This window comes from Copadichromis virginalis, linkage group LG16 (genome assembly GCF_057382275.1).
Source record: "Copadichromis virginalis isolate Kocher_CV1m ecotype Utaka linkage group LG16, C_Virginalis_male_GT1.1, whole genome shotgun sequence".
NCBI classification, from domain to species: Eukaryota; Metazoa; Chordata; class Actinopteri; order Cichliformes; family Cichlidae; genus Copadichromis; species Copadichromis virginalis.
Window position 1 is genome coordinate 19,634,632 of NC_140633.1, and position 27,644 is coordinate 19,662,275.

Sequence of the window (27,644 nt, forward strand, 5' to 3'; positions counted from 1 at the left end):
GCAGAGAAAATAGCTGCACTATTTAATAGCAGAGACATGTAAATACTTTGCATTACATTTTGAATCCACTACCTTAAAAGAGCTTCAATTTACAGACAGAAATGTCAAAAATGTTACAACTATCCCCGGTCTCCCCTACTTGACTCCCTGGTATAACTCTCAAACACATAGCTTAAAGCAGATAACTCATAGACAACTGGAGAGGAAGAGCTGGAGAGGAAATGGGCAAATTTAGAGCAAATATAGAAGATCATCCTTTAGCCTAGAGAATCAGTTTGCTGCTTTATAAGAAAGAACTCCGTAAAGCTAGAAAAATCTTACTATTCATCATTAATTGAAGAAAATAAGAACAACCCTAGGTTTCTCTTCAGCACTGTAGCCAGGCTGACAAAAAGTCAGAGCACTGTTGAGCCAACTCTTTAATGTTAACTAGTAATGACTTCATTAACTTCTTCACAAATAAAATTTTAACCATTAGAGAAAAAATTACCCATAATCATCTCACAGATGTAATATTATCTGCAGCTACTGTCAGCACCACCGACATTCATTTAGAGTCTTTTTCTCCAAATGATCTTTCTGAGTTAATTTCAGTAATTACTTCCTCCAAACTATCAACATGTCTTTTAGACACCATTCCTACAAGACTGCTCAAAGAAGTCCTGCCATTAATTAATGCTTCAAGCTATCTCTAATAATCAGCTACATACCAAGAGCTTTCAAGCTGGCTGTAGTTAAACCGTTGCTTAAAAGGCCATGTCTTGACCCAGTGGTCAATCTTCATTTGTTTCATATCAAAAATTCTTGAAAGAGTAGCTGTCAAAGATCTCATAGATCATCTGCAGAGGAATGGCTTATTTGAAGAGTTTCAGTCAAGTTTCAGAGCCCATCACAGCACAGAAACAGCTTTAGTGAAGGTTACAAATGATCTTCTTATGGCCTCTGACAGTGGACTCATCTCTGTCCTGCTAGACCTTTCAATACTGTTGACCATAATATACTATTAGAACGATTAGAGCACGCTGTAAGTATTACAGGTACTGCTCTGCAGTTGTTTGTATCATATCTATCTAACAGACTCCTCTTCACACACTGAGGTTAATTATGGAGTTCCACAGGGTTCAGTGCTAGGACCAATTCTACTTACATTATACATGCTTCCCTTAGGCAGTATCGTCAGAAGGCATAGCATACTGTACATTTTCACTGCTAGGAATGTCTTAAAGACATAAAGACCTGGATGGCCGCTAACTTTTTGCTCCTTAATTCAGATAAAGCTAAGGTTATTGTACTCGGCCCTGAAAATCTTAGAAACATGGTATCTAACCTGATTCTTACTTTGGATGGCATTACCTTGGCATCCAGTAACACTGTGAGTGACCTTGGAGTCATTTTTGACCAGGACATTCAATGCACATATTAAACAAATATGTAGGACTGCTTTTTTCCATTTGCGTAACATCTCTAAAATGAGAAATATCCTGTCTGAGAGTGATGCTGAAAAACTAGTTCATGCATTTATTACTTCTAGGCTGCACTACTGTAATTCATTATTATCACAATGTCCTAAAATCTCTCAAAAAAGCCTTCAGTTTATCCAAAATGCTGCAGCAAGAGTACTGACAGGGACTAGAAAGAGAGAGCATATTTCTCCTATATTGGCTTCCCTTCATTGGCTTCCTGTTAAATCCAGAATTGAATTCAAAATCCTGCTCCTCACACACAGGCCCCATCCTATCTTAATGACCTTATAGTACCATATAACCCCATTAGAGCACTTCACTCTTGCACTGCAGGCTTACTTGTTGTTCCTGGAGTATTTAAAAGTAGAATGGGAGGGACAGCCTTCAGTTTTCAGGCCCCTCTTCTGTGGAACCGGCTTCCAGTTTGCAATCTCTGCATCGAATCATACTTATTAATCTCTGCCTCTCTTCCACAGCATGTCCTTTATCCCACCTTCCTTCTCTAACCCCAACCGGTCGCAGCAGATGGCCCCACCCCTCCCTGAGCCTGGTTCTGCCAGAGGTTTCTTCCTGTTAAAAGGGAGTTTTTCCTTCCCACTGTTGCCAAAATGCTTGCTCATGGGAAGTCATATGATTTTTGGGTGTTTCTCTGTACGTATTATTGTAGGGTACCTACCTTACAATATAAAGCACCTTGAGGTGACTGTTGTTGTGATTTGGTGCTGTATAAATAAAACTGAATTGAATTGAATTGAATTATACTCACCTCAGCTGATCATCCTAATCATTAGGATGCTACTTCATATAATATAATATATAAAGCATCATAAAAAGAAGTTTACATATGCAGTAATGATCACTGATTCATTATTGACTGAGCTGTGGATTATCCTCTGATATTACTAATAATTGGAGTGGGGGATAATTGAGAATATATGATGGTGATAATATCTAAATCACCCAGCACCTAAGAAATGAATGTAAGAGAGAGGAAAAGGAGAAAAGAAAAAAAAAATACTAGGATATGTGACTTGCTATAACTATTGGCCCAGTTTACATATTATGGTGGTTATATACTTCCTGTCCACTTTTTTAGTTATACCTGTTGCAAATATCTAATCAGCCGCTCAGCGCATTTAGGTATGTAGGTCAAGACAACCTGCCGAAGTTCAAACTAAGTATCAGAATGCGGGACGTATTTCAGAAACTGTTGATCTACTGGGATTTTCCTGCACAATCTCTAAGGTTTATCAGAGATATAAAATATTGGTGAACAGCAGTTCTCGATGAGAAAATACCCTGTTGATGTCAGAGGTCAGAGGAGAATGGCCAGATTGCTTCATGGTATCCTTATACAATACAATACTTTATTGTATTACATTATACTATAGTTTACACCCTAGATGGAGGCATTCTTTATGTTAAAGTTAAGATCCATGATGGGAGTTTTAAGTCTGTTTTCCCTCACTGTATAAAAGGAAGCTTGGATACTGTGTAAAGTGAGTGAGGGAGAAGCAGGTCAGTTCCATTCCATTTATCATTTATGGCATGCAGCCAGAGTGTAAAGTTCACAGATGAGCCATGTTGTAGAAGCATTTGAGCTCTTTGAATGATGTTTACTTTTCCTTTTGAGGATGTACACCACTGCAGACTTCATGGTAAAAACAGAAGACAAGCGTGCCTGAGGTGGACTCAAGTGCTGAGCTCAGCTCATTCAAGTGTGCTTGAAATTCAGTGAAAAACAAAGCTTCATGAATAAAGAGCTTTAAAAATGTTCCTGGCTTCACTCTGAAGCTCACTACATGCTAATTTTTCAATTCCTTCTTTATCAGTACCTGCTGAGGACATGAAGTACCTTTGTCTTTGTGAGTCTCCAGTGTAAACAAAACATTTACACTGTTATTTGCGGCCCGTGTTATATTACATTACCAAATGTTATCCAGTTATGGTTTTGTCTGCACTTTTTTTTCTTTCATTTTGTTCTAACGTAAAGAAATACTCACAGTGAGAATGACAAAAAAATAGAGACAAAACACATCCACAAACAAGCAAAATCATTCTACACAACACAAAATAACTTTACACAAAGGAAAAGGAGCAGAAAGACACACAAACCCTGAAACTGTTTATATTAGTCCAACACATGCCTCATATGAGCACCACTGTGTGTATTTTTATACTGAATGTTGTCAGTGTTTACTCAGCTCTGTATATTTAATAAGCTCTGATAAGAAAAACACAGGCTTCATCCAAGGTACACATGCATTATCAGACTCAATGAGCACTCAAAGATCAAATTCTGTGGTGACAATAGAAATTTACATTATAATAAGTGACACTGCTTACATGATGATATAAAGTGCATTTACTCAAATACAATACTTAATATAAGAGGGTATTTCTACGTTGTGCTACTTTGTACTTTTTATCTTCTTATAATGATGATCCAGTGATACAATGTATTATTATTATAATACAAATAATGACTTTATCTGTCTGTCTGTCTGGAGGTGAAGTGTGATTCTCAAGTGAAAGTGAAAAAATTCTTTCAGCACTATGGAAAACAGCTCATTCAAAACAAATCAGTTTCCAGGCTCTCGTGTAGCACCACTTTACATGTATTAAATCTGAATTTATTAAACACTGGCTGCACATGCCAGACACATGCCTGATTAAATGCTTTAGATTCATTGACTGCAGGTTTAAAACCACATAAATATGCCTGAAAGAGCAATAAAATGCAAATATCAATTAAAATCAGAAAACTGTGACGTGAGTGAAAATATATGTGTAAGAAAACATATCAACTTAATTTTTATATGCGAAGGTTAACAATGAATGAATAATTTAGGGATCAGATATACACATGCTGTGTTGAATGCAATTTTCTGTCAGGCTGGAGTACTTTCTGTTTTGTTGGCGAATTGGCATAATCTCATCTACTTTTTAGAGTAACTAGTACTGTAAAAAAGTCTGGAGCCACTCTCCTTCAAGGAGCATTCTAGTAATTTTTAAGAATAAAAAAGTGACTGGAATCAAGAATAAGCCAATTTTGTCTAAACATAACAGAAAACTAAGCAAAACACATAATTTCTTTCCATTTCTTTAGTTAAATCTATGAAAAATGTCAAACAGACAAATAATTACCAGACCTGAAAAGTATATAAAAGAGATAAACAGCATCTGAAAGTCATACCCTTAAGAAATAGGAAAGACCTGACATGGGAACTGATTTGCAAATCTGGACCTCGAGTCTACTTTTTATTGAAGCCTCAACAGAAACAGTCCCAGTCAAAGGGTGGCTGTCTAGAAGCCACCTTAAAGGAAGGGAAATGGGCTGGGCAACAACTGGACTGAAAATCAGTGGCAACAGGTCTTATGAAGTGATAAATCAAACAATGCTGGTTCAAATCAACTGATAGGTCAGGAGAGAGGTGCAATAGTGAGTTTTTACACCCAGCTGTAAAATACAGATTGAAACTCTGTCATCGTTTGGGCTGGACTGATAACATCTGAAGCGGGTGCCAGTGCTGTGGATCTTGACAAAAATGATAGAAATCAACCATCTGTTTGAGTTTGTCTCACTGTACAGAACCATCTGGAGAACATCTGGCTTAATTTTTCAGCATGACAATGATCTCAAACACGCCGCAAATGCAGTAAAAGCATACCTCAATAGAAAAACACTATCAGTCATGGATTGGCATCCTCAGAAATCGAACCTCAACATTACTGAAGCAGTGTGGGATCACCTTGACAGAGAACAGAATAAAAGACAGCCAAAGAAGAAGAAGCTTTAGATGTCCTTCGAGAAGCCTGGAGAACGATTGCTGACGACTGCTTAAAGAAATGAAAAGAAAGTTTGTCTAAGAGAGTTCAGGCTGTGGTGAAGAAAAACGTTGTTGACTTTGGAGATTATAAGAATTGTACATACTCTGTTTTGTCATTTATGTTTGCACATTTCATTAAATCACTGCTCCTGTTTCCCATTTTTCCTAGCAATATATAAAGACAAGTTATTCATTATGTAAATAAACCAACCCCAACTCCAACTCCAATCCTTTGACTGGTTTAAATGAGTCAAAGTTCAACAGGATGCGCCAAAAATCTGATGTCAGTATTACAAACAGCAGTTTCCCTTTAAAATGATCAGACATACCTGTTGTGTTTCTGAAGACTTCGCCATTTTGGGTTGGGAGTGTTTTTTTCAGTATTCTCCGATATTTTACAGAGCAAAGACTAAACTGACTAACCAAAAGAAAGAGGAGACTATAGCAAAGTTTTCTTTATTTAAAAAGTTATTAAGCAGTGCAATTGCAATCTGTAGTACAAATTCAAGGCGCAGTATTTCCAGGAACACAGGTAACAACAGGCAAAGGCAAAAATACAAAGTGAACCTGAGCTGCAGAGTAGTAGAGAAGTATGGAGGCTGAAGGCTGCTTGGTTGCTGTTCAAAACGTTTTGAATAACAAAAAAATAAAATACAAAATCTGTCCTTGGCACCAGTGTGAGTCCAGTTACATCATTGAAATACAAAGTAAGACAAATTAAAAAACAAACAAACAAATAAAATATGATATGCATGTACAAAAACACAAATATTAAATCCACTTTTTCCTCAGGATTCATTACTGACGTTTTTCAGTGATGTTATTTCAGTGAGATGAGCCTGACTTGCTGTGGTTGGAGCTGTAACAGTTAGCATCTCCTGCGCAGCTGCAGGACAGTTTTAATGCACAGGCTGGCAGCGCTGTGCTGGGTCCAGGCTGGAGACCCTGTCACACTATGAGTGAGTCCCTGCTCAGTGCAGTGCTCTGTTAGGGAAACATACCAAGAGCAACATATTAGGAACTTCACTTTCATGCTCATGCAGGGTTAGCACAGCCTGGGGACAGAGCTTTGTAACCATACACAGAAATCATGCAATACTGCAGTGGTTGCCACCTTGCTCATAGAGGAAGAAAGACTTTGGGATATTTAGAAAGCCAGAAAGCCTGTGTGTAATGGTTGCATGCTAGGCTGTGTTATAGAGGAATAATGCGCTTTCATTCATTATCAAAAATTAGGTTAGAAAAGCCACTGCTACATAAAGTCGTGTAGAAACAACACAAAATGATTTAGTGTTGACACCACAAATCTAAAATCCACAATACATATTATGTACATAACACTGAGAGACATTATTAAAGATATATAAAAGATATTAAAGGACAAGGCAGATGTTTTTTTCTCTATATTTCTTACTGTCAACAAATCTCATGTAAAGCTCAAACCAGCAGTGTTAGTTTACGCACACAGTGCTTCTGTAAACGTTGAAACCAGCTTTAGCAGATTTTGGGAAAGCATAGCTTATAACATTTATCGGCTATTTTGTTTTATAAACCAGCTCAAAAGCTTGTTAACACAAATATATAATCACAGGGAAGCAACTCACTGATTTAAATGACTTTAAACATTGCGTGATAGTGTTTCTTGCTTTAACCTAATAGGAAGGTAACAGTAACTCATATAATGTTTGGTTACAACCAAGGTATGCAGAAGAGCCTTTCTGAAAACACTACACGTTGAACCTTGAAGCAGATCAACTGCAACAGCCACTCTTGTCAGCTAAGAACAGGAAACTGAGGCTACAAGTCACACGTGCTCACTAAAATTGGACGGAGAAAACGTTGTCTTGAATGATGAATCTTCATTTCTGATGCGACATTCAGATGGCAGAGATGGAATTTGTTGTAAACATAAAAAGACAGATCTATCCTGGTTTATATCAACAGTTCAGGACATGGTGATGGTGCAGTGGTGTGGGGAAAGTTTTCTTGGCACACTTGAAGAGCATTATTTAAATGCTACAGTCTACCTGACTGTGTATTGTTGCTGACCATGTCCATCTTTTTATGGCCACTTTGCACATCTTTTGATGGGTGCTTCAGAAGTGTATAGTGGAATATTGTTTTTAAATTTATATAAGAGATAAACAGCTGAATGCTTATTTATACAGCAGTCAGCCTTGAAGTTACATAATAGGTCAACCGGACAGTTGTTTCCAACCATGTGATAAAAGCAAGTGAGTTGCTCCCTTTTAGCTCAGTTTTGGTCTCCACCAAGTCTTGTAGGGATATACTTGGTTGTCTGTTTCATAACTGCTCCACTTACTATGAAAGAAAGTGTGCTAACTCTACTGCTTTAGTACTGAACATATAACAGTATGTGTGTGGACTATAAAATAATAAGAGTGATCTGAAAAACAATAAAACATTGACCTGATTGCAGAGCTGTGGGCTACTACAAAGCTACTGCTAATTAATTGGGGGTTTGTCCATGAATCCGTTTCAGTACGGAATAACCTGGAAACAAACAATAGGTCCCAACTCGACTCCAATTATATCGATATATAAAGTTCACCTGGAAACATTTTTACTTACTATTTTTTTTCATAGCATCATGATGATGAATGTGGGATTAAGTCAGGATGAACGATACTACATAAACCTTTTGAGGACATTAATTGACAGAAAGGAATAATTCATGACTTGATTACACAGACAGTTGTTTCTAGACTGACAATTTGCTGGTTTTATGCTTTTTACAGTATTTGCTGACAGTAAGACGAAAATAGGATATCACCAGATTTGTCCTGCAACAGTTTACAGGATTTCAAGGCTCTTTTTCCTGAAGAACAGAAGAGGAAGTCCTTGTTCCTGCTATAAGTAACTCACCAGATTTCTGCTCCTTTCTCTCTCCTCTCTGCCCCCTTGCAGTGTGTGGGACATTCCCTGGTTGGGGCGGGTGTAAGAGAAGGGCTTCATGGCTGCCTCTGTGGTCCTGTACCTCTCTGATCTGGGAGGTTCTGCTGTGCGGTACCGCTCTGTAGTTTGGTCAGCCCTGCGGTATCTCTCAGCCTCGAGCTCAGAGTACGGAGGCAAAGAGTCCTCATCTTCTGGGCGGTTGCTAGGTGAACGGCTGTAATAACTATCGCTGCCCTTTCCTCTGGAGCTGCCTTTAGAGGGAGTGTCACTGTCCTCGTCCATCCTCCCAGCACCTCTGTCCCTTCCCCGGCCCCTCGTTTTACTCTCAAGCATGCTGTTGAGCAAGGTGTCATCATAGGCTCTGCTTTGGGGCAGTCGAGACGGGCGATCACTGTCCCACGTGTCCCTTCTCTTTTGCAGTACTGGTGACGGGCTGCGGCGCCCCCAGCCATCATGTTCATTTCTATAGGATCGCCTGGGAGGGCTGTAATCCCGCTCATAAGGCCGGTCTGATGGCGCACCCCGACGTCCATGTGCGCTATAAGACCGAGCGAATTCCTCCAGCTCATCCAGAGAGCCCGTGCGCCCTCTTCTGCCCAACGTCTTTCTCTGCAGGTTCTCCGATCGGCAGTTCCACCTACAGCGAGAAGCAGCCCACGCTATACATGTTAATAACAGAACAAACAAAACTGGAGAAAACATTTATCTCACCAAGCAGCAACCTCCAGGGCTGACAAATGAAGCCAATTTAGAAAACCCTTGTAGACTCCCATGTTAGCTACTTTTAGCTGATCCCTTATTCTCAATGGGTCACTACAGCGGGATGCTCTGCACGTTTGACAGAGGAATTTGTGTCTCCTCCCAGGATCAAACCAGGGATCTTTCATTTGTTGGGCAAAAGTGTAAACCACTACACTAAAAGCCATTACTGCAGACAATGTTTACATCCTGGTTTAATTTTGCTTTTTAACAGCTCTTTCAACAATTTTTTAAAATGGTAATTACCTGTATTAACGTTCTATTCATGAACAGTTTGGGTGAGAGAAAATAGTCGTAGAGTAACACGTCACTTTCAGGAGGTTTACATTTGGACTGCTTTTACTTACAAAGGGGGAAAAAACGTGCAGCCACGTTTGCTGCAGGTGATGCAGTGAAGTACATTGAATAGTGGATCAATTATAATTTATTGTTTCTACTGGCAAAATTACATTCCTTAGCAATAATTTGTGGTTGACAAAAAAGTATTTCAGCCATTTTTTATGGTGTTATTGTGTTTTGCCTATGAATATCTTTGGATTCACTTTGTTTCAAGCAACATAAAGACGTCACCGTGACACATCTACTGTCAAATGTTTTCTGGCATTAAACAGTAAACACAACAACCTGATAGAAACTCTTCAGAGGGAAGCATCTCTCCACCTTACCTGCGGTCCAGTTCATCATCTGAGTGGTTAATTCTGTCTTGTCTGAGTCTTCGGCTTTGTGTAGGTGGAGCTGCTCTCCGCACCAACAGGTCATCGAGGTCTGCGATAGGTGGAAGTGCTTTCATCTGGACCGCCTGAAAGGTGTTTCTGAAGTCTGTAGTCCCTCCATCATGAAGCGAGCTGAGCTCTGATATGCTCCTGGCTGCTGGGACAGACACATCACTAACATGATATTTGCTGTTTATACTAATAAAGTCATTTTGAATGAACAGCGGGTGGTATAAAGGTATGAATGCATTCAAGGAAGAATAGGATCAGACGATGTTTTTTATTTTTCTAATTAAAAAAAGAATCATTAGGGAACAAATTAATTAACATTAATATGACAAATGCACGATCTGTCTTTGTTATTACTATTATTATTATTATGAACACAGGAACTGCAGTGTATCCCAGACATTCCACAGTGATGCCATTAATGCTCCATACATGTGCTCATATTTCCAGCCTCTATGTGGGATTCAGCTGATCTATTTTGTACAATTGTGAAAAATAATCTACACCTTTAGATTATTAAGGTTATAAATTTCAGGACAATGTAAAAAAAACTAATCTGGTCCTTCTCAGGTTCTAAAATTACCTCAGATGAACAACAACACGTGACATATTACACTGTATTGTTATTTATTTAGCAAAAAACTAACCCATAAAGCAGAGCAGTTTGTGAGAAAAATATGTACACCCTTACTGCCTCCGTAGTCATTAACAGTGCATCGTTCCACCGTGAGAAAGATTATTTACAAATTTAATCTTCCCAAGTGGCCTTTCCAGCAAATTCACCCTAATTTCACACTGCTCAGACCCTCTCGCTCTACAGGCCCCAGTCAGCATGTTAAACGTTGGAAGTCCAGACTGTAGAATTAGAAACAGACTGAACAAGTGTGACATGCTTGGAAGGGCTGCCAGGTACAAGCATCTTCTCTCTAAAAGCAATATTCTAAATTCAAATTCAAATTCAAATTTTATTTGTCACGTACACAGTCATACACAGTACGATATGTAGTGAAATGCTTGGACAACTGCTCGTGACCTAAAGAAAACAAAAAAGGAAAAGGCTATGAATAAGATAGGAAATAAATATGAAAAATTAAAAAGGGTAAATTTAACTAGGAAGGAATAAAATATAAATTAAGGTTAAAAATGAAATAACTGTACAACACAAATTAGAATGAAGGGTAAATTTAACTGGGAAGAATAAGATAAAGATAAATATATAAATTAAAGTTGAAAATAAAATAACTGTACAACAAAATACACAATACACAATATAGAACTATATAAGAATGTATGAAGAAATCTAAATCTAAATAAATATATACACAATAACAGCAGCTGTACAAGTATTAACTGGAAATGAAGAATATAGTGACCAGTGTTGTGCAAAAACAATGTCCAGAAAGTCCAGTGTGTGTGTAAGAACCATATGTGTGGGTCAGTACTGTGTGGTGGTGTGATTGAGAGACCGTATCGCCTGCGGGAAGAAGCTCCTCCTCAGTCTCTCTGTGTTGGTCTTCAGGGAGCGGAATCGCTTTCCTGACCTCAACAGAGAGAACAGTCTGTTGTTGGGATGGCTGAGGTCCTTCACGATCTTCCTGGCCTTGGTCCAGCACCGCCTGCTGTAGATTGAGTGCAGGTCAGGGAGCTCGGAGCGGATGGTGCGCTCAGCTGACCGCACAACCCTCTGTAGAGCTCGTCTGTCCTGCATGGTGCTGTTCCCGAACCAGGTTAAGATGTTTCCCGCCAGGATGCTCTCTATGGTGCACGAGTAAAAGTTCCTGAGCACCTTGGAGGGCAGTTGGAAGTCTCTCAAGCGTCTGAGGTGGTAGAGACGCTGTCGGGCCTTTTTTCTTGTGGAAAGGTTTGGAAAATTGCTTCTAAATAAACCTCTAGACTTTTAGAACAATGTTCTTTGTACACATGATGCCATGGTACTGGGACTTTACCCAGCCTTTTTTTATTCTTTCCTTTATAATGATGATTTAAGTTCAAGTTTATACAGATTTAGTCTTGAGTTTTATTCATTTATGTTTATGTTTACTTGTATTTCCAGGTTTTGCTTTCTTATCTTTGAAACTCATCTTGCGTGTTTGTCTCATCGCTGTGTCTTGCGTGTGAGTCTGTTTGTGTCATTTGTGTTTACGTCACCCTCGCTCAATGTGTGTCTCGCTCCCTCTGTTCCCTGTACCTAGTCAGTCTGCGTCATAGTGTGTGTTTTTCGTACTTCCTGTTTTACTTTGATAGTCTCCAGTATTGTCTGCAACATGTTTTGTCCCCTGTCTCGTCAATTAGATTAGGTCCAGCTGTGTTCCCCAGGTGTTTCCTCTTCGCCCTGATTCCCTCTTGTGTGTATATATTGTCTGTGTCTCCCTCTGTCCAGTGTTGTGATCTCCCTTAATGCTGTGTGTTCTGCCTGTCAGTTTAGTTTCTAGTTTCTCCCAGTTTGGTTTCATGTCCTTTGTATTTCCAGCAATAGAGCTGAGTTTTGAGCTCAGTCCTGCTTGAGAGTCTGCATTTTGGCTTTTCAATCCTGCCTGCCTCATACAGCCTTTATGACAGATGGAACCAAAGCGGAGTTGTCTGGCTTTAAAGCGTCACGTTTGGAGAAAAGCAAATCAACATATATCAGCACAAACACCTCATAGCAGCTGTGAAGCACTCTGGTGGAGAGGTGGTGATTTTTCACTTGGTTGCAGTGACAATGATGGGAATATTACAAAGGAAATTCTACACAGACAGGCTTTTTTTTTTTTTTTTGGCTTTAGCTGAGTCGACAAAACCTAAATCCCACGTTGGAGATAACAGGTATCATGATGGTGGATTTCTCTGTAATGCCTCTGTGTGCACTCCCTTAAAAAGGGGCGTTTCACAGATCATAAAACTCACTCCTACACAAAACAATCCCTGTGAGTGTCACTTACTCCAGACAGAGACATTATCAGATAATAATGACTACTCAACTCATCTGTTAAGTACGGCTTAACAAATTACATATTTCCCCAGAAGAGTCTTTATTCCACTTGAACCATGCAGCAAAATAAAAGAATCCGTTAAAATGACAATTTTAAGCCAAAACTCTGAACATAACCTGGCTCTAACCAGACTATATGTTCAGTATACGTTACCATGGTGATTTAGCAAGGTAGAAAAAGAGACACAGACAACTCTGACTTGACAAAGCTGAGAAAAGAAGATGTGCTTCACATATTTTCACATGACTGTGTGTTTTCAAACTCATGAAAAAGCATGACTCCACAAGTTAACCTTGCAATTTGTGAATGAGAAAAAAGGGACAGATGTTGTTTTTTTCAAATATGAAAGGATTAGACGGCAACTAGTAAGATTTAATTCCCACAAACCATGCACATAAAGCACATACATACATATAAACGCACACACTGCCACACAGATTAAAGAAACTAGCCTAATCTGTGCAGGCTTACATTTGAATGCTGCCATCTTGCTGCGCGGAAACTGAGCCAGCTCCTTCTCTATGTAGTACAGAACTTTTATTGAGTCCTGGGCTGGACTGGCTTTGAGCTGGTAACCACTGCGCACTGTGAATGTCAACACACACACACACACACACACACACACACACACCTATAGATAGATTGAGAAAAACAAAACCATGCAAGGACGCACACAAACACTCTTGAGTGTGCAAAGTATACGAGACAAAACAACCTTACGTGTTAATAACGGATTAAATTCAAAAAAAGGAAAAAGAGAAGAACATTTCTTCAGACATTTCAGACATTCAGACTTTTCACTGTAGAGACAAGGATGATGGATGAAATGAAGGTTAGTCGTGTCAGTGTTTGATGAAGAGAAAAAGGCAGCTGTCACTGACGTTTCTATGTAAGACTATAAATAACGTTAATTACACCACTTGTTCAAATAGTCCTCAGAGAAGGTTTTAGAGCTCAAAAGCAGTGATAAAGAAGAGTGAATACTGAGCTCATCAATATTGTTTTTGCCTCTCCAAAAGCGTTAAAAACAGTTATTGAACTTTCAACACAAGAACCGCTGATCCCAGTCATTTTGACCCCATCCTCCAACAGTACCAGCAAAGAAGTCATTTCCAAAGAAATCAGTTAAGTTGTTCATTTTCATCTATTTTTTGAATAATAATAATAATAATAATAATAATAATAATAATAGCAGTAAGATTTGACAAAGTATTTAATCGGTTTTGGGGTTTTAATAATTTTGATTATTTTATTACAAATCACAAAGGTGAAATTAGAATTTCCATCAATAAACTATGAGCACAATAAACAACACGTAACTACCATATGCAAATATTAAATATATTTTGCATACAGGCGGCCTATAACTTATTTTGAAATTTTACCTGTAAAATTACAAAATAATTCTCATCTTTCAGGAACCATTTGAATTCTTCCTCTACTACTCACCTCCAGACAGGTTATTCTCCACTGAGGGGATCGAGTTGATCTTTGTGTCCGTGTAAGAGGAAGAGGCCACAGGGACCACAGTAGGTATACCAGGAATGTAATAGGGATACACAGGGACCTGAGCAGCAGGCTGTCTGCTCTTTGCCATCTTCCCCGCTTCATACACTGCATAAACAACACACTTTCATTGTTGATGTTAAAGAATGGGGATATTCAATTAAAAAAAGGACATTCATTTTTTTTAAAGAGGATGCAGGACAGTCATTGGGTTGTTTGTGTTACTCACGGTGTCGTGGGCAGCAGCAGGTGTCAGGGCAGCAGCAGCAGCGGACGTAGCAGCAGCAGGAGTGAGGACAGCACTGGCACCAGCAGATCCCCAACAACAGCAGGAGCAAGATGCTGCCCAGGACTACAGATCCCACAAACGCCCATTCTGATTTACATACATACAAAAAAAAAAGGTAACAGTCAGTGATTAAACACTCTGAACAGTGATTTAACATCACTACACCAAAGTGAGAAGTTCAACCAGTGGAGGTCAGCAAAACCAAGATTTTCACATAACAGTCATATCTAGTGGTAACTAGATGCAACTGAAATATGGCCACAACCATTAAAATAAGTCAGACTGGGCCAAACTCAAAAGGATTTGTGCAGTTTGTGACAAAAGCTCAATATCACTAACGTTACGTTAAAGAAAAAAAATGAAGCTGAATGAAGAAATTCAGCCAAAGGGCTGAAAATTGTTCTCCGAAGTTCACAGTCTTTTTTGAAATGTCTTTGTTTATTTCAGATCTCAGCATTTGAATTGCTGAAATGTTATAACTGACAAAGATTTTGGACAAAAAAATAAACCCAGTCTCTGTTTTTTCTATTAAAAAAAGCTGATGTTTGGCGCTCTCCTCCACTGATGTACCTGGACAACAGAACCCTACAAACAGGAAACTTTAGGGGATATCAAAGGAAATCAGAGTTACTTTTATCCGTTCTCACATCTTTGAACCATCCAAACCATAACAACAGACTTCCTCAGGGTGTGCCAAGAGTCAAAATCCACTCACTAACAACACATTTCCCCTGTGAAATTTGAAATCATAACTGGAGGTAAACAATAACAACTACAACTCTGTGAATTTGGCTTCATGTAGCTTCACTAACTGTGTTCATATCGGGCGTAGAAGCTCCAGCTACAAGGCTGTCATGTTTATTCAGCCAAATTTCTAACAAGTGAATGTACATTTGTTAGTCAAAGAGAGTTTTATCTGGTCAGTTGGAATTAGAAACATCAGGAGGCAATAGAAAAGCTGGAAAATGCCAGGCAGAGAGACAGACATGCAGCGTAGGGACCGTACCTGGCATAATCTCCAAATCAAACTCAGGGAGTAGATCTTGCTGCTCACCTGTCCTGCCTGCAGAGAGAGGGAGAGGACAGGTGAAGGCCGGCAGAGGAAGCGGGAAGCGGGAGTCAAAAGGTCAGGCAAATTAGCAAATTTGGCAGAAGGCAGATGATTAATGGTCATGCACTATTTGGGGAATGAAAGTTTAAGTATGAAAAAATGGGTCTGCATCTAGAAAATATCAAACTTATCAATGAAGACGTTTGTTGTTGACCATGCTGTCTGTGACAAACTGAAATGTCTATTAGATGGACTCCCGTGACATGTGGTTCACATGTTCACATCCCAAAAGTTTGACCCTTTTTGATCTGGAGGTCCATTTACTTCCCATTTGTACCACCAGGATGTTTTATATAGATAATAACTAGGGGTGCAACAATACATGTATCTGTATTGAACCGTTCGATACAGTGCTTTCGGTACGCATATGTATTGAACGATACAAAATTTTAAATTTATTTGGTCAACTTTTCTTCTGACGATGCCGTCTGTGTTGAGGGCTCAGTGGATCTGCGTTCAAGCGCAGATCCACTGAGCGCCACCCATATGCATTCACTCAAGTTAGCATGGCAACTGCCTCAACTCTACTGTATGAATGTGAGAGTGAATGAATAGTGGTATTGTAAAGCGCTTTGGGTGCCTTGAAAAGCGCTATATAAATCCAATCCGTTATTATTATTATTACCCGAAATTGAACCTCCTCCACCGTCATTCAGATCTGGAGTTTGGAACTATTTTGGTTTTCATGTGAAGAATGACCCTACTTAAGCACATCGTGGACAAAAGTACAACAGTATGTCGGATGTGCCACGCAATGCTCAATTAAATTGGTGGGAACACAACGAATATGACTGCACATTTACGCCGACATCACGCTAGTGCAAAGACAAGTGGAAGCAGACAAAAACAACAAGAAGCACGCATGCTGCAAACCTTACCCGACTCAATTAGACAGCTGTTAGAACATGAAAGAGATAGAGAGGGCAATCGCTACTTTTATTGCTGTCGACAAAATAGCTTTTATTTTGGAAAGAGCCATATATCTGTAATAAACTCTCGTTTCCACATATGAGCGATTTCTCCATCAGATACATTTTTTTTTGTTATTTTGTTGTTTCAGCAACATTTAATTTAAAAACTGTACTTTTGAGTTAAAAGAAATATTTATAATTTTAATAACTTGACATGAAAATTTTTTTTGTATCGAAAAAATATCGAACCGTGACACCAAAGTATCGAAACGAACTGAACCGTGAATTTTGTGTATCGTTGCACCCCTAATAATAACATAAAATTCATTGTTCCCAGAGATCCCTCTCTGATCTCTTGAACTACAATATGACCCACGTGCCAGACAGCAAGAGGTAGACTAACAAAAAGCAAGCCTTTATTAGCTGCTGGCAAATTAATAGGTATAGTTGAACTGAGACTAAAGGAAACACAAAATAGAAAGGGCCACAAGGAGGCTAAGCTAAGAGAAACTCCCAAACACCAACACAGAGTCTAAAAGGTGATTATAGCAAATACAAAGGAAGACAGGACTATTTATACACTGGGGGCTGATTGGAACAAGACAGGGGTAAAGACAATCAGGATAATCAAAAAGGAGCCAGTAAAACCTGACATGAAAGAAAACCAACCTTCAAAGAAATCAGGAAAAAACACAAGAGACAATTACACTGCAACACAAAAACTAACACTAACAAGATGTCAGATGAAAGGGAGCACAGGAGGGCAAAGGCACTAACCAGAAAGATGAGACAGAGGGAGCAACAGATAGGGATCCCAAAAGGTTGATTCTCTTCATCTGCACAATAACAGTAAATTTGCACAATAACTGAAACAAGGCCCAGTTATTGTGCAAATGTACTGTTTATAAGGTTGGGGAAACCTGAAGTCAGCTGAGACGGAAGAAGTCACTTGGATGAGTGAGGAAACGTTTCTCCCACTGAAAACGCTACGTCCAGATGAACAGAATCAACCTTTTGGGATTTACTTACCTGGATGATTGAGCATGCATCAAGACAACAGATAGGGAAACACAGAGGGAACTAAACACACAAAAAAGCTAAATAAAATAAAGTAAAACTTAAAAAAAACTATTAAAGCCTTTTTCTTTGATGCCATGCACAGTCGACGTGTCTCAGCATTAACATTAAAACTGCACACTGTTAACTGAATGCTGTTAATCATTTTACATGCATGCAGACACCCAAACACATGCAAGCAACTGAGACGTGAGAGGCAACAGACAGGGAGGTTTGGAAACTGGGACACTGATGGCACCAGGACAACAATTTACCGCGTAAGCTCGTCAAAACAAGGTCATGCAAGTCGCGCTGCTGTGAAACAATGTGCCTGTTGTGCTCAATATGTATGACATAAAGGTCAAAATCAGAACAAAAATTCAAGGAAATTACTCGCTGAATACAGAAAGGGATCAGCAACAGGTGTGCAGGAGTCAGCTACGGATGTTTTTAATGTGCTTATTATGAGGTCTGAAAACCCTGATTACAGTAAAGACTGGTTACTGTCTGACATGGCAACACTGGTAGACTAAACAACCCCTGGTACTGAGGCTGCAGAGTGTGCTGAGTAAGCGCTTATTAAGGAGTGGGGAAAAAAACAGCCTTGCTACCTTGGCCCTGCCTCACTTGACTGCATACCATCCGTAACCTGAGAGAGCTGAGGAGCTGTGCAGCTCCGAGAGGGAGGGGAGGTCGACGAGTAAGAAATGGACAGTGTTGGGGAGTAACGGAATACATGTACCGCCGTTACGTATTTAAAATACAAAATATGAGTAACTGTATTCCGTTACAGTTACCGTTTAAAAGGGTGGTATTCAGAATACAGTTACTTTGTTGAAATAAATGGATTACACTGCAGTACTTTCCTGTTTCATATTGTCGCGGGTCAGGACTGTTTCGGTTTTGTTTGACAGCTACGTTCTTTCGTTCCAGGCGGCAGCGTTACGGTTGCCATGGTTACAGGGCGACGCTCTCTCTCTCTCTCTGCGACTGTGTGTTTCTTGGGTGAGAGAGCGCATTTTCGTTGTTGTTGTGCTAAGCTAACAGGCAGAATGCTACAAGAATGTAGCATCATGGGCAGTGTAGTCCGTGCTGCAGGGAGAATGGACTGCCATACACGTTATGGGTCTGTGAGCGCGAGGAGGGAGAAAAAGGGGAGTGGAAAGGTACGAGTTGTCATTGAGGAAAAACGGGAGCTGGAAGCATGTAAATATAATAATAACCACTGCAGCCAAGAAGAGTGCCTGACGAGCCCAGTTGTAAGTAAGCTATTAAGACTCGACTGTACACCGTGTTCGTGTTTTCCTCCGAAAACAATAAGTTCCGTTGGAGCAGTCTTTCAACGCCTCTCTCTGTCTCTCGCAAGAAAAATTGACCCACACAACAAAGTAAAGCTATTTTTCGGCTACCAGCCGACAGGGACCCCGCCGTATTAGTCAGAGGTCCCTTTACTACAGTTCGGAGTCGTGGACCTTCAGTAATAGTAATAAATCACACAGCAATCACGTTGCTGTAAAAAGCATGATAATATATTAAGTAATCCAAAGTATTCAGAATACGTTACTGTCATTGAGTAACGTAACGGAATACGTTACAGAATACATTTTGGGGCATGTATTCTGTATTTGTAATGGAATACATTTTAAAAGTAACCTTCCCAACACTGGAAATGGAGGAGTGCATGAGAAGATTTTGCAAGGCAAAAGGGAGGGAAGGGGAGTGAGTGTGAAAGAGAACTGAGTAAATGTTATCAGCGTTCAAGGTGCTGGTGAGCAAAAGAACACGCAAAGAATGTTTTTTTGATCATGTGCTTTCATATTTGAACTGTAGCCTAAATATGGAGTTAGAGCCAAGCAGCAGTTTTGTAGTAACGCTGGTGAAGAAAGTTGAATATAAGTACCAGAAACTTTTAAAAACAACCAGTTTGGCACAGAAAAAGTTTTACACACTTTCTAATTCTAACTTCAAAATTACAACATGCACAAGCTAAGAAGTTCAGCACTAAAGCCAAATGAGTCTTGTTATTCTCACACGTTTAAGCCCCTTCTTCTCTCCTGGGAGAAGACTGTAATCAGATTAGTGCTAAACTAAAGAGGGCTACATGAATAAGCAGACTTCATAAGCATCAGGCTGGCCTAACATAAAGGGAGAAAAGTAACTAACAGATCACACCATCAGTTATTTTTTTAAGTGTTTTAGTCGTATTTATTTCATATCACAAGCAAAACAAACAACCAAGTAGACTTTTTGATCCTGGAAGTGCAGCGCAACAGCAACATCGAAGCAGTATGCTGTGTTCCTGTATAAGTCAGAAGTTGGAATTCCAAAGTTACCAGTCGGAATTTGAATCTGGAACACCTCCTCACCTCAGAAAGTCGGAGCAGTCCCATCAACCCTGAGCTAACAATCCTGTTTTCCCTGGCTTTTTCTGGAACTTGCTAACTCAGGAGTGACATCACTCCCGACTTCCTGTATTCCAGTTCCAAGGTATCTGGAATGTTGCTTCAGATATATTCATTCACACAGTCAGGGTTCATAGGCAACAGACCAAAGAAACCAATCCGATCAACCAGGAAGAGTTGGCTAATCTCTCTGATGTCACAGTTGGGAAGTTTATCCAACAAAAGAAGGATGCTATTATTAGTTGTTCGATAATATCCTCATATCTACATGTGCATGTCTACATGTGCACGACTTCTACTGCCATCATCTGCTCTATGTTTCACTCTGTGTGTTTGCCTTTTAGCTCCTTGTGTGTGATGGTGAAACAGACACATGCAGAGCAAAGGAGCAGAGAGACAGGACGAGTGAAGTTAACATTACTGTTACTATAAGCAGTAAAAGTGAGCGCTAATTCATCTGAATGATTTGTGTTGGCAGTTAGCACTTAGCTGTTGTCCCATGAGCACAACCTACTGTGGATTTTTTAAAGGGCTTTGAACGCTCCACCAAAACAGCAGCCTCCAGATATTTTGGCATTGTGTGTGAGAACTACTAAGTAAAGCTTGAAAAAGTAAAGGGATAGGAAGGGGAGGGATTAATTTACATATCCCACACTGTACATGCTAATTGAGGCAAAAGGCTCAGCTTTTGCTGATATGAAGGGAATATTTTCATCTAACTGTATTGAATACATCAATGCTTGGAGGGGGACCGTTAACAAGCTCTTGTTTGGTCTGAAAATACATATTACCAAGTTCAACATCTTATAGTCTGGGTTAAACAAAAAGACAATCTTACGTAGTGAAAATGCTACTTCAAGATTTACAGTAAGTCATGACTCTCTGATCTTAGTGCTGAAGTGTTGGCAGTTTAGTGAAGATTTGGGAGGTATGTATAATGATTAACCAGTGATACTCCCCAATGAGCAAATGCCACACAGACAAACACGCTCGCTGTTGTTCAGCTGAAGCTCCCCTGCAGTCTTTGAGCCTCCTGACATACTGTGTAACTGACCTGAGATGTAACGGCTCCACAGCGGCTCTCTAAAGCGTGCGACCGGCTAAAGAATAGAGTCCGTTACAGAGGATCGAGGGCATGTAAAGAGGGAAACACCATTTAGCTGTTTCCATGGAAACCGTAGTAAGGGCACTCGGGAATGCGGCACAATTAAGAGACCACTTCTAAAACCTTTACCAACAACGCGCAGGAAAAAACTCCCAAACAAACAAACAAATAGAAAAATATAGGTTAACTTTCTCGCATGCTTACCAAGCACCAGTAATTCCACCTGATCCTCGTTCTTCCCCTCCAGATCATCAGCGATCACAACTTTGCAGAAATACACCCCGCTGTCGCCCCACTGCAGCTCCCCAATACGCAGGTCTGCTTCTGCACAGATTACAAAACAAGGACAAAGATTATATTTCTACATATTTACAAATATTAATATGTCAAATGGCACAACGTGTTCACAAAGCAAACTTTTTAATGCTGCATTTTTAAAATTCAAGCGGAATCATTTAACACTGACGCCACCCAATAAGACTGTGGCCCAAAATTTGAGGACTATGAACTGGAACTCTTTTAAGATCGATGACATGCTATTGATTGTTCAGTGGGAAGTGAGAGTATTTTCCCGGTTATGCTTGTCTCTTTGTTAGAATTATAAATCAAAAAGTCTGAATTCATCTAAAGATCCAAAATCTGTAATTCACGTTTGGACTCAATACTGAAAAAGGGGAGGGAGAATGTCATGTCTTGACAAAAACATGTTCAGTTGAAATGCGAGGAAATGTAAGTCATGTTCTTAACAAAACACCACAAACTATCTGGATGTGAAGAAAATTTGTTAAGGGTCCCGAAGTCAGTTGTTTGTTTTTAATGTCAGTAATGAAAAAAATACTGCCAAACATAAAGAAAGTCATTATCGGCCTACATGTATTTCCTTTGGCCTTTATTGTTATTGGATTTTGTGACAACAGGAGGCCGTTGTTGACACATTTAAATGGCAGACGTGTTTTGTCCTGATAAGAAGCCCACATATGAATGGGCGCGAGGGCGGGGGCCTCTGTGTGGTACCGCCATTCTTGTAGGACTGGAGCAGAAGAGATTTATTTATAAAAAACCCCGTCAGCTCTGACTCATGTGTGACGATCAAACAGCTGCAGAGTCTTTCACCTTATTTCACTGAGGATAAAAGTGGCGACATTACTGTTTATGATGCTGATGTCTCTGCCTTTGTAGTGCTCAGCCAGCGTCATGGAGGCTCCCTGGGACGATGCCACTACCCGAACTGTGCGGGTGTTGTCAGAGCACTCCAGGTGGGACTTGGGTCCCAGCGCTGAGGTCTTGATGCCCAGGGTCTCCGAAAGGGAGAAGGACTCCTGCATGTGGTCTCGACAGTAGGACTTGTACCACCACTGCACCACCGGGAGCTGGACGGAGGACGTCTGGTACTGACACGAGAGGACCACGGACTGGAAGAGGATTGCATACTGCTTTTCCTTCTGCACTGAGACATGCACACTGTCACACACGCACACTGATGGACACATACAAGCAAAAAGAATAAAGCACAGGTGCTTTTGTTAATCTACTAAAAATGGACATATCAGTTCAGTTTGACTATTAAGTCATGCAAATGGTAAATATGCACGATGCTAACTTAAGCAAGTCAGTTCCACCTATTCTGCAGAATGAAATACAGAGTTTACAGACTCATTTTTTAGTCCAACCAATATAAGCGCCAGATCTGAAAACACACTACAAGCATTAAAATCCGTCCCATTTAAACAAAATTAAACCTTTAACATATTTGTTAATCAATAAATTATGTAACAACAATGAGAGGAGCCAATATGTTTAATGTCAGAACTGATTTGCATCAATTTTACTTGGTTAGTAAGTCAAAGATCTGATTAGGCTTTACACCACTACTTAGTTGCGATTTTATTATTAACTTTTTAACTACAGCTAAACTACAGTCTTTAACAAAACTTACCTTTAAATCTTAATGAGCTATATTAGACAGCTTTACTGTCCACTACTTGGTCATTTTGAAGGCTGCAGCTTTGTTGGTGTTAAATGATAATGTGACCTTTGTGTTATTGGGGGTGGGGTCACTCTGCCCCCCTCAACTGACTTCTTTCTAGTCAGTTATTGCAGCTCAAGCTCAAGTTAATTATTCTCTGAACAGTCTCTGCTTTGGCAGCAATCTCAGTAAGTAGTACAGCTAAGGGTGCTGATTTTGGAGTGCATGGGTCTATGCAAGTGAAACTTTGGGAAGTGTCTTTGGAACGATCAGCACGTGAAGCTAGTTTGCTTGTAATCATGGATACTAGATCATGAAGAAGATGTGAGTGGGAGTGCAAATGGTCTGTCTCTGTGCTAGTCCTGTGATAAACTGGCAATTGCACCCCTCGCCCCATTGGAGCTGGGATAGGGTCCCACCCTCTTGTAAGCCTTAATTGGCTGAAAAAGATGGATGGATGGATGAATCATGATGAATAATGAATTAGCTTATCTATCCTTAAACTGTGTAGCCTGTCTAGGTTTTCAGAGGATGAGTTTATTGCCTCCTGTAGCACTCTTTTAAATACACATATAATGCATCTTACTGTGAATTTCAGTTTATAACCTGTGTTTTGTGGACACTGCACGTCAGCTGCCTGTCCATTTCACATGCTCTGAAGCCGACTCTGTAATAATTTGCTCTCTGTCATCAAACTTCAGGTGAAGGAAAAGACTGCATAACTAGCGGAAGGTGATAAACTAGCAGGTGAGTCTAGATAAGAAAAGTTTGAAAACAGTAAAATGATGAAAGTGGCAACTTTATGAGCAGAGCAGCAGCTGCATCTCATCTTTATCTGTACAGATGACTGATGATGACTCTGTACTTCAGAGAAACTGTCATTATCATCATATCAAAACCAAAAGAAAGACAGGAGGAGAGATTAAGTGTGTGGGGGTCCGCTATTGTTTGGTGCTGGGGTCAGGAAGGTTAAATTCCAGTGTGCGTGGGGGGCTGGGGAGATCTAGGGAGAGGCAGGGGGTTGTCATCATAGAAGGAGGGGGGTGGAGCAGTCTGATGGGGATTTTCTGGTAGTCATATTAGCTCTAGGTGGGGCAGGAACTCAACTCTAAACATGTCCCAGAAGACAGGAAATCAAAACAAAACCAAGTCCTCCAGCCTGCATCTCCCAGGGTCAGTAAGAGGAGAATACACACTGTGTTTAGACATTTATCTCAAATGAGCACCTCTACAGCATTCTTCTGAAAAGACATCAAGTTTCCCTATTTCCAGGCAACAGTTAGGACTGCGAATAACTATTCTTCCCCCAGAAGGGAGACCCAAGGTAGAGGAATGTCATCACTGCTGGGCTTTTATTTGTCTGTCTGTATGTCAGCGGGATTACGCAAAAACTACCAGGCTTAATTCCAGAAAAATTGGTGAGGTGGAGGAAAGAAAGAGCTCATTGCATTTGGGTGTGGATCTACACCACATTCTTTGAAAAGGATGTGTTATCCGAGTAATTGATTTTGTCTGTGAATCCCAGGAAAAGGGTTATAAAGTCAAGCTGCTGTGTTTTCTTTTTTTCTGACATGTCCAACAATCCAAAACTCAAAGAAATTCAATTAAGAATAAGAAGTAGTTGCTTTCAGTTGCTGCCTTGTTAATAAGGAGTTGCCACATATTTGATCTGGCACATTTCTTTTACACCAGATGCCTTTCCTTACACAATCCCAGAGGGATTTGGGTCACGGGATCTTTCAATTGTTGAGTAAATGTGTAAACGACTACACCATGAAGTAGGGCTGCACGATTAATCGTTAGAAAATCGCGATCTCGATTCATACTTAAAAAAAAAAGAAAAAAAAGACGACGACCACGATTGTACCGCATTTTGATCCGGGATGTAATCTGCATGAAAACAAGCGCTCACTCTTCCTGCTCAACAAATGACAAGGGCGGACCCTTATACCACGTGATACAGAAGCTGTGCCGTGTGATACTAAAATTAGCAGGGAAAAAACAACGGAGAACACGTCAGGATCCCGGTCAACCACCCAAACATCAATAACGGGAACCTTATACAGCGCTTCCCTATACACGTCGAACTCCCGCAGGCACAAAGAAATTACGGAGGCTATTACTTATCACCTGACCAAAGATATGGCTCCCATCAACACTGTGCAAAACAAGGGATTTAGGAAAATGATCAACACCCTAGACAAACGCTACACAGTGCCGTCCCACAACTATTTTTCTATTGTTTCACTACCTGCTCTATACACGCAGTGTCGAGCAACGGTGGAGATGGAATTTCAAGCAGTACAACATTTTGCGGCAACAACAAAACGTGAGACATTTGTTGTTTTTATGTTTATTTATTGTTTTTATGTTCAGTTTCAACTGTTACGAAGTTGATGTGCAGTTAATAAGTGCAATAAATATTTATACTGGAAAAGAGAATCGTGATCTCAATTCTAAGCCAAAAAATCGTGATTCTCATTTTATGCAAAATCGTGCAGTCCTACCATGAAGCCAGAAAAATATTGGTATATAAGCAGCAAATCTTTCCATTTAGAAGCTTAAACCAGAATGAATAAATCAACAGAAAAAAAAATCAACAATAATTTTAATAACTAATTTATTAGTTAGTCATAAATTTTCCTGGTTTTCTCCAAATGCACTAACATGGAGCTAAAAATAAACTGAAACAAAGAGTTACGGATATGACACTGATTACATCTTAGTCAACTTCTCCATTAAATGACTAATCAGCATGCTGAAGCTTTGTCAGCTTTGTGTTTTTAACATTAAGTTGAGGCCAGCTGGTCGACGTCATCAGCTTACTTCTTCCTCTGATACACTTTAACTGCACAAACAGGAGGAAGGGTCACCAAGCTCCTAAATTCCTGCCACAGAAAGCTGTGGTCTTCCCTGTATTTCTTTTTTTCATGGACCAGTCCATTGTTAGGGCTTCCCCTCTCCTGTCCCACTTGAGCAACTGAGAGGGGGAGGAGGTCGCAGACTCCCAGCCAATGAGAGTGTCAGGCCTTCCTCCAGCTGGATGTGAACAAACCAATTAAGCACAAGAGATTTAAATCAAACCGTTAGCCCATGAACTGGAATTCATGAATATCATGAGTTTGAGGTGAGAGGAGTGAGGACTGCTGTAACTGCTGACATGCATCATGATTACACCTGTTAACCAATGTTTACTGTCTGCCGTGACTCACTGTAGGTTAATGACTGGGTTTCAGAGGCAGCAGACAGTCACACCCTCACCACCTGCATACAGTGGAAAGGCCTCAACACATAAAGGAACATAAAGGCCTCAATTAAAGATTAGATGCCAGTTTAAACCGGGGTGAGCACAGTATGTGGTCGCAAATGTTTCCCAGGTCAAAGCCCTGCTCTTGGAAGCAGCACGTTTCCTGAGCAGTCAGACTTTTCCTCTCCAAAGCTGTCACATTTCCTGCCTTTACTTTGCAATACATTCCTTCACATTGAGTCATTAGCCCAACAAAAAGTGATAAGGATGAATATAGCCACTGCAGTTTCACAAAACACTCACAATGTTCACAACAAGTGACGTGAAGAGCGCATTCTTCACAGATGCACCATCATCAGTACATTTCCAGCCTTCCTGTTTTTTTGGTACCCTTAAATATACACACTTATATATATAAATTATATAGTGGCCTTATATTTACATTTTGTATAACTAATCGGTCTGACTAATAAAGTGATAGTGAAACAGATCACTTGTGTTATTCTATAACTCAGATGAGTTTCTTAATATAAATAACAAAGACATGCATCATTTTCTTGTATTTTAGATTCCGAAAACAAACAGAAGTTCCTTTTTTCAAGCACATCTACCTGAAAATAGCTAAAATACATGTAGTATTTATTATTGTACTCCAAAAAAGTACTTTTATAAAAAACACCACAGCACAAAGAAGTGCCTGTAATAGCAAAGCTATAACCCACAAATCAGTAAAACATCTTAGGACCACAACATACGATCGAAACAGCATTAAATACCAGAAAATAATTACTTGGGTTGCTCTATAAATGTTAATGGAGCAAACCATCGCTGTAACTGAGAATCTATTTCTCTTTATTCACTCAAATAAAACAAAAAGAAGCCTTTACTGAGTCCCGTGTAGCCCCTGGGTCTGGGATAAGCACCGAGTTTACATGGGATCAACCTGCTGCGCTTTAGCCGTAAAGAAAACACATTTTAACGTTTTACTTTAGAAGGTAAGACCTACCTGAGGCTCCCAAAAAAATAGCCAGCCGGTAAACGTTCATTATATTGTCCGTTTTTATACTAACGAGTAGTTTAACCGTTTGTTGGTCATGTCGTTTTCCGCTAACTGCGTCTGCTGCAGACCGGACTCGGACTGCGTCTAACGGGACTGTACCACTTCTCAGGGAGGTGAGGCTCAGCACAAACACTGCACCGCTCTCAGACAACTTCAGCCTAAAATTTCGGCACAAAAACAGCGTATGTCATAAGTGTCTCGGTTGCAGGATAATTTTGGCTCCTGCATTAGGTTGATTAGAAGTGTCTGCAGGGGCGATTCTAGGCTCAAACTTTTATGGTGGCTCAGCCCCAATCATAATACATGCAGTGCCCTACAATTAAGATTAA

The 27,644-nt window shown here is 40.0% G+C and overlaps 1 protein-coding gene across 6 annotated transcripts; it reads right to left on the minus strand.

The window, feature by feature from the left end:
- Window positions 1–5,733: 5,733 nt before the first annotated feature.
- Window positions 5,734–27,422, minus strand: ildr2b (immunoglobulin like domain containing receptor 2b). 6 transcript variants are annotated; one of them, XM_085433603.1, is made up of 10 exons: window positions 27,262–27,422; window positions 22,190–22,519; window positions 21,247–21,366; window positions 15,464–15,520; window positions 14,398–14,544; window positions 14,112–14,276; window positions 13,134–13,247; window positions 9,634–9,835; window positions 8,180–8,846; window positions 5,734–6,277 (listed from the first exon to the last, which is right to left on the minus strand). In XM_085433603.1, the coding sequence occupies exons 1-10, from the start codon at window positions 27,299–27,301 to the stop codon at window positions 6,242–6,244; spliced, it is 1,878 nt and encodes a 625-aa protein (XP_085289729.1). In that variant the 5' UTR covers window positions 27,302–27,422; the 3' UTR covers window positions 5,734–6,241. The 6 variants fall into 6 exon arrangements, with proteins under 6 accessions (XP_085289729.1, XP_085289728.1, XP_085289724.1 ...); XM_085433602.1 differs by having other exon boundaries at window positions 9,634–9,838; XM_085433598.1 differs by lacking the exon at window positions 15,464–15,520 and having other exon boundaries at window positions 9,634–9,838; window positions 27,262–27,361.
- Window positions 27,423–27,644: the final 222 nt, after the last annotated feature.